The 8,394-nt window shown below is 39.9% G+C and overlaps 1 protein-coding gene across 1 annotated transcript; it reads right to left on the bottom strand.

Annotated features, from left to right (window-relative positions):
- Nucleotides 1–7,372: 7,372 nt before the first annotated feature.
- On the bottom strand, nt 7,373–8,155 carry LOC100751613 (60S ribosomal protein L7-like). Its single transcript, XM_035452748.1, has one exon. It carries the CDS (start codon nt 8,151–8,153, stop codon nt 7,503–7,505), a length of 651 nt encoding a protein of 216 aa, XP_035308639.1. The 5' UTR covers nt 8,154–8,155; the 3' UTR covers nt 7,373–7,502.
- Nucleotides 8,156–8,394: the final 239 nt, after the last annotated feature.

Genomic DNA, 8,394 nt, shown 5'->3' on the forward strand with positions numbered 1-8,394 from the left:
TGTACATATATGTGTATAAAATATTTTTCAAATTTTGACAAAATTTGGATTATGTGAAATTATGCAATAAAGCTATTAATATGAGCAAGACCCAAAATTATGGCTTGTAATTTGTATTCATGTAATTTAAACTCTATATGCCTCAGGTTCCATGTTTATAATATTATTTGATGTAATTTTTTGGGCAACTTTAAGAAACAAGTGGTGTACTGCTTATGCTACTGTCAGGGTCATTGGCATTGAACACATATTTACAGCATATTTTGACCATTGCACTTTCTATGCAACATTCATTATTTCAATCAAAGATTATAAATACTATAGGTTATTTTGTGAAATATACTACGTTTCTTTACTACAGCAACTCATCCAAATGATTTCCATTTTCCCATTGCAATTTTATAATCTATGTGTATTATCATAAATGTTGGTTTCAATTGTCATGCTTTTTATGACAAATGCCTGGGCTTTTGGTCAACATTAGTGTTTAACTGGAATGTATTCTTGAGATTCGGCTTGACCATTTGTGACTCTGAGCAACATTGCTGGATTCATTTCTCATCTTTTTTAGTCAGTCACTATCATAGTTTCTCTCTCTCTTTTCCCTTCCTTCTTCTCACATCCCCGCCCTTCCCTTCCTTTCCTCTCTCCTCATCACCTCTCTCCTGTTCTTTAAGATCTGAAACAAGAGTATCCCTCTGTATCATAGAATGGTCTTGCATTCATCATCATATTGACTCAGCCACCTTAAATCTGAAATCTCAAGTGCAAACCACTATTCCAAGATGGCTATAATAATTTCTGAAAGAAAATAAATTAAGACTAAATTTAATTGTCTATTCAAACAATGCACCAATTCATTCCTATGTACAGGGTTTTGGTGAATATATAGTAAGGAATTTAATGCATTACTCTCCTCTCAGACATATTAGTAGAATATATAAGAAATAATCGTGCATATTGATGTGGTTAGATGTGGTCCTACAAATGATAGAATATCACTTATTAAATTATAGAGGATTCTGAATCAATTACTCATGTGAACTAATTCATGTGCAGAAATTATCCTAAAATGAACGTGTTTGGTTAACAAGCCAAAGGTAAAGAACTAATGCATTGCACCACAAGCATGCTTCATGTGATAATCACCATTTTATCCTTCCTCCTCCATGCAAAGAGTCACGTTGGTCTTCTGAAGCAGCAGGTAGCTTTGGTTGTTACTTAACTTCATACAAATACAATCATACCTTTGCTGAAAATTTAAGTTTAATTCTTTCTAGAAATTGTTTTGTTTGTATAATTTATTAAGAGTTTTGTGTAGATATAAATCATGTTAAATACAAGTATGTAAATTTCTAAAGTAGGTAGAAATTTGTGTTCCTTTAAATCAAACGTTGTTATGAATAGTACTTTCATTAAAGATCATACAGTTACCAGAAACAGTTTAAGATCGAAAAAATTATAAATGATATATATATCAGAACATTATAAATTCCAATTTATTATAAAAACTTTGAATATTGTATTATCAATTTATGTTATTAATAAAAAGTTTGTTAGACTTCAAACTAGTTTTGATGTCTATCCATTTTTTATTTCTTTTTTTTTCTTGTACATGGATTTTTTTTACATATGATATATACTGATTATTTTCCCCTCCCCCTACTCTCTCCAGTTCTGAATCAACTGAGAAAAGCTTATATGAACTCAAAAATACTGAAGTAGCAAACAAAGGAACTACATTGGTCTCTATTAGGTCTAGTTCATATAACTTCAGTTTCAGGTTAATATTGTTATAGGACTCCTGAATGTGTGATCAAATAGGTTTCTGATTCTTGGCCCTGTTCTTCAGGATCTTTCCCTTTTGTTGAGTTGCCTTGTCAAGCCTCAACATTAAGGTTTTGGCTTTATCTTATTATCTTTATTTAATTTTGTCATGTTTGGTTGTTATCTCTTGGAAGCCTGTAATTTCCTTAATGAGAAACAGAAAGGGAGTTGATGCAGGCAGAATTATAGGTGGGAATAAACAGGAAGGATTAGAGGGAAAACTGGAGTCAGGATGTACTAACTGAGAAATATATATATTTTCTTTTTTAAAATTTTTTATTAATTCAGATTAGGAGCAAGCTTGTTTCACATGTGAATTCCTTCTCCCTCTCCCTCCCTTTACTCCTACCCCTCCTCCCCCACCCCAGACCTAACCTCACCCCATCCACCTTCCACTCACCAGGCAGGTTAGGACCCTCAACATGGGCCTCGGCAAATTCCACCTCATCATCCTGGGCTGGGCCTAGACCCTTCCCCATGTGTCCAGTGCACAAAGTGTAACCCTTCACGTGTGATGGGCTCTCAAAGTCCCTTCTTACACCAGGAAAAAGTACTAATCCACTACTAGGGGCCCTTGGAGGGAAGGGGCCTCCTCATTGACATCCATGTTCAGGGGTCTAGATCAGTCCTGTACTGGCCTCCCAGACAGCATCTGGGGTCGATGTGCCCCCCCTTGTTCCAGAACAGCTGTTTCTGTGGGTTTCACCAGCCTCGTACCAACTGAAGGAACTAGCTTCCCTTTCGGCAGCCATAACAGTCGAACATGTACTTCTATGACCTTGTTCTAGTCACTAGAAAGTCAGATGCCTGTCTTGTGACAAGGAACCAATCAGAAGTTAGCTGGTGGCACTATGCTTTACAACCCTGGGTGTGCTTTACGGACAAGCACACAGCAATGAGGTAGAGAGCATAACAACCACCCTGGGAGGGCCTATGGGCCATAACAACCAGTTGACCAATCAACACAGGGCAAGCCCTCCAAGCCTGGAGGCACACCAATCGTGAGCCTGTGCGTACCCCTAGACACTCCCCTTACGCTGCCCTATAAGATCTTTCGGGAGCCCCTAGGAGCCGTCTTTTCTGGCCATCCGCCATGGCGGGTGGGTGAAAGACCCGAGCTAACATGGGGTTAGCTCGTTAAATTACAATAAAGCCTCGTGCAGTTTGCAGCAAGCTCTCGAATGAATCCGCCTGGGGATTGGGGTGACCGAGAACGTGGCCTGGGACCCCGGATACTTGAGTTTTTGGGGGTCTAACACCAATCCCTTTGATCTTCATTCCTCCCTCTCTGCAAATAAGTTCCAGACTTCAGTTCAGTGTATATCTGTGGATGTCTGTCTCTGCTTCCATCAGCCACTGGATGAGGGCTCTAGGATGGCATAAAAAGTAGTCATCAATCTCATTTTAGGGGAAGGGTGTTTAGGTTATCCTCTCCACCATTGCCTGGATTGTCAGTTCTGCCATCCTTCTCTGGAAATCTCCCTAGTGCCAGATCTCTCCTCATACCTATAATGGCTCCCTCTAATATGTTATCGCTCATCCTGCTCTCCTCTATTCGTCCCCCAATTCAATATTTCTGCTTCTCAATTTCCTCCTCTCCTCTCCTCTTCTCCTCCTCTCATTCTGGCAGCTCCCTCTCCCCTACACTCATGCTCCCAATTAGCTCAGGAGTTCATGCCCTTTCCCATTCCTGGGGTCCATGCATTTTTCCCTTAGAGTACTTCGTGTTTCCTAGTTTCTTTGGTGAAGAGGATTGTAGGCTGGTAATCCTTTGCTCTATGTCTAAAATTCATATATGAGTGAGTACATACCATGTTTGTCTTTTTGTGACTGGGTTACCTCACTCAGGATGGTTTCTTCTAGTTCCATCCATTTGTCTGCAAATTTCAATATTCCATTGCATTTTTCTGCTGAGTAGAACTCCATTGTTTAAATGTACCATTTTTCTCTATCCATTCTTCAGTAGAGGGTCATCTAGGTTCTTCCAGGCCTATTCAGATGCTTAGGCCCATAGATGTGCAAATTAGGAGGCATATTACCCTGAGGCCATGGTAAAAAATAGTGGCCCTACTGGCATTAACATTACAATAGTAGGCTGGAGATTTCCTTTGCTCCTGGTTACTGAAGCTGGAGGCTGGGCCTCAAAATATTTCATAATGGAATTCCTTGGTCCCACACACAGACTAAAATGTATTGATATGCATTTAATAGGTATTCATAATATATTTAAAATTATCTGACTACAATTATTCTTACTTTACCAGCATCTAAATATGCATTGGTCTTATTTCATCTCCCTTCACTCAGTCTCTTAGTACATACCACTAGTGTCTTGTTTTTTTGTCATCCAAGGACTAATTAGATAAGCTGGGACACTCTATCCCTTAGGTACCAGGGGCAGCAAGCTGTAGATATAGGAAAATGCAGGTATGGATATTGATAAAGAAAGTCATATCTTGGTCATTGGACAGATTTTCTCCAGATGGATAACAGTAAATTGTCATTATCATTATTATTATTATTATTATTATTATTATTATTATTTATTTCAAGTTAGGGAACAAGCTTGTTTCACATGTAAGTCCCTTCTCTCTCTCCCTCCCCTCACCTCCATCCCTCCTTCCCCCACCCCAACCAACCCCCCACCCCATTCAACCACCACTCCACAGGCAGGGTAGGGCCCTCAACGGGGGGCTCTGCAAAGTCCTCCAAATCTTCCTGTGCTAGGCCTGGACACTTCCCCATGTGTCCAGGGCCAGAGTGTATCCCTTCACCTGGTATGGGGTCTCCAAGTCCCTTCTTACACCAGGGAAAAATACTAATCCACTACCAGATGCTTCCTGGAGTGCAGAGGCCTCCTTATTGACATCCATGTTCAGGCATCTGGATCAATCTTGTACTGGCCTCCCAGACAGCATCTGGGGTCAATGTGCTCTCCCTTGTTCAGGCCAACTGTGGGTTTCTCCAAGCTGGTACAGACTCCTTTGATCTTCATTCCTCCCTCTCTTCAACTAAATTCCTGATTTCAGCTCAGTGTATATCTGTGGATGTCTGTCTCTGCTTCCATCAGCCACTGGAAGAGGGCTCTAGGATGGCATAAAGAATAGTCATCAATCTCATTTTAGGGGAAGGGCTTTTAGGTTATCCTATCCACCATTGCCTGGATTGTCAGATCATGTCATCCTTGTAGGTCTCTGGAGATCTCCCTAGTTCCAGATCTCTTCTTGGACCTATAATGGCTCCCTCTAATATGGTATCTCTCATCCTGTTCTCTCTCCTCTATTCTTCCCCAACTCAATATTTCTGATCCTCCATTTCCTCTCTTCTACTCCTTTTCTCTTGCTCTTATTGTGGCAGCACCCTGTCCTCTTCCTTCATGCTCCCAATTATCTAAGGAGTTCATGCCCCCTCCCATTCCTGGGGTCCATTTATACCTTAGAGTTCTTATTGTTTCCTAGTTTCTTTGGTGAAGAGGATTATAGGCTGGTAACCGTTGCTCTATGTCTAAAATTCATATATGAGTGAGTATATACCATGTTTGTCTTTTTGTGACTGGGTTAACTCACTCAGGATGGTTTTTTCTAGTTCCATCCATTTGTCTGCGAATTTCAAGATTACATTGCTTTTTCTGCTGAGTAGTACTCCATTGTATAAATGTACCACATTTTCTCTATCCATTCTTCAGTTGAGGGGCATCTAGGTTGCTTCCAGGTTCTGGCTATTACAAACAATGCTGCTATGAACATGGTTGAACATATGTCCTTGTTGTATGAACAAGCACTATTTGGGTATATATCCAAGAGAGGAATGGCTAGATCTTGAGGTAGATTGATTCCCATTTTTCTGAGCAACTGCCATACTGATTTCCAGAGTGGTCTTACAAGTTCACACTCCCACCAGCAATGGAGGGGTGCTCCTTTTTCTTCACATCCTCTAAAGCATAGATTGTCATTGGTATTTTTTATTTTAGCCATTCTAACAGGTGTGAGGTGGTATCTCAGAGTTGTTTTGTGTTGCATTTCTCTGATGGCCAAGGATTTTGAGCACTTTCTTAAGTGTCTTTCATCCATTTAAGATTCCTCTGTTAAGAATTCTCTATTTAGTTGTGCACCCCACTTTTTAATTTCATTGTTTGGTGTTTTGGTGGCTAGCTTCTTGAGTTCATTTTATATTTTGGAGATCAGCACTCTGTCAGATGTGGGGTTGGTGAAGATTTTTTTCCCATTGTTTGGGCTGTCGTTTTGTCTTATTGACTGTGTCCTTTGCCTAACAGAAGATTCTCAGTTTCAGGAGGTCCCTTTATTAATTGAAGATCTCAATGTCTGTGCTACTGATGTAATGTTCAGGAAGCATTCTCCTGTGCCAATTGGTTCAAGGGTATCTCCCACTTTCTCTTCTAGAAGATTCAGTGTGGCTGCATTTATGGTGAGATCTTTGATCCATTTGCACTTAAGCTTTGTGCATGGTGACAGATTTGGGTCTATCTGCAATCTTCTGCATGTCTGAATCCAGCTGTGCCAGCACCATTTGTTGAAGTTGCTATCTTTCTTCCATTATAGATTTAGGCATCTTTGTCAAAAATAAGGTGTTCATAGGTGTGTGGTTTAATATCAGGGTTTTGAATTGGATTCCATTGGTCTATCTGTCTATTTTTGTGCCATTGCCTAGCTGTTTTCAGAACTATGGCTATTTTCAATGCAAGAAAAAAGATATTTGATAATAATAACATACTCTACAGTGTTAAACTTGATAAATTTTGATAGTTTGAACTTCTTTGCAATTTGTCATGTCTTTTAAATCTTTGTTGATAAAGAACTTTCAATTTCTGTATCAATTCATATTTACATAATTTAGAATTCTATATAAATGGGACCACATTGATCTCCACTTTAGTCTTTTGAGGTCTCTTACTGAACCAGGAACTTACTGGTTTCCTGAAGTGTCTAGGCAGTGAGCCCAACATATCTGCCTCACTTTCCTTCTCTATGATGGGTTTACAATTGCCTGATGTCTAGTATAGACTCCATCTAATGGAGTGGCCTTAAGTGAAATGAGATATTGGTGGCTACTCCCACTAGCTTTGTGTCATCATTCCCTTGGCATATCTTACAGGCAGGACTCCCATTTTAGATCAAAGGCATTGTGGATGGCTTGGTATTTATATTTCTCTTTTGAGAGCATGCACAGAACATTCCTCTACCAGGACACTGTAGCATAGGGGTGAAAACTCTATTTAGGCACTGGCTTGGAAGCTCAGTGAGTTGTGTAGGTACAGTCTTCAGAAGTCCGTACTTGCTGTCAGTTTGTGTAGAGCACCTAGTCATCTCATGGAAGAAGAGGCATATAGCATGTATGCAGTGGATAGGGAGGACACTGAAAACAAGGCTCTTTAAATACACACAATTAAAGCACATATGAACTCACAGAGACTGAACCAGAATACATAGGGACTCATGTTTCTTTACCAGGAACTCTGTGTATGTATTATGGCTTCATTAGAGTTGTTTTCTTTTTTTTTTCAGTTTGCCAAGCTGTGACTGTTTAACTGACCAGACTACAAAAATACCACATGAAACACCTTAGTTCATCCGTCTAATAAGCCTGTTTATCTGGTCTTCCCTGTTTCCAGCATCACCACCTTCCACAAAATGAGTTGTCTTTTTCTTCATTCCACCTCATGGAGAAGATAATTTGAAGGGCCACAGGAAGTTATTTGCTTTCTTGAAGCGTTTTCCAACAGTATAGATCTCATGAATTAGATCCTCCATGCAGATGATTCTGTATTTACCAAGAGATCGAGCAATCAAGGAATTGTCTGTCAAGGCAATTCTCTTCTTATTGATTTTGCCATAGCTGCGCTTGTAGATGAGCTCGTTTACTGACTTCAGGTTGGGGTACCCCCATGCAATGTATGGTTCCACAATCCTCAGCATATTAATTGAAGCCTTGTTGAGCTTAACAAAGGTGCCATTGAAGATCTGACGAAGACGGAACAACTGCAACACCTTGCAGACCTTTGGGCTTACACCATTGATACCTTGTATTCGGATGACAAATGCCAGCTTGGCTTCTGCAGGCACATAGAAGTTTCCAGCTTTCCTTGCCATCCTAGGCATGCGAATCTCAGTCCGGTACATCTGCCTGTATTCCTTGTGGTAATGCTTTGTCTTTTCATAAATGAGCTTTCTCCGTGCCTTCTGCAGTGTCTTCAATGCAAAGATCTTCCGAAAGAGCTTCACCTTCAACTCTGCGAAATTCCTTCGCTTTTTCTTAAGGGTTTCTGGCACAGCAGCAACCTTCTTTTTCTTCTCTGGCACAGTCTCCATGGTTCCAGTCAGAAAATAGCCCAGTTGAGTGTTTTTAAGGAATTTCTGCATGTGCAAATGAGTGGGACTCTGATTCTTTTGCCTTCTCTTGGGTTCTTTCCCTTCTGTTGGTTTGTTTTCCCCAACTTTATTATGATATCTGTTTTCTCTTATTATAATTTTGTTATATTAAAAATTAATAAATGAATTAATTAATGAATGAAAACCTAGCCACTCGAGTAAATGTTTATAATGGAAATTT

This window comes from Cricetulus griseus (assembly GCF_003668045.3).
Source record: "Cricetulus griseus strain 17A/GY chromosome 1 unlocalized genomic scaffold, alternate assembly CriGri-PICRH-1.0 chr1_1, whole genome shotgun sequence".
Lineage (NCBI taxonomy): Eukaryota > Metazoa > Chordata > Mammalia > Rodentia > Cricetidae > Cricetulus > Cricetulus griseus.

What these genes read in the sequence shown, in the direction of transcription:
- LOC100751613 (XM_035452748.1), bottom strand. Translation starts at nt 8,153, where the DNA reads ATGGAGACTGTGCCAGAGAAGAAAAAGAAGGTTGCTGCTGTGCCAGAA.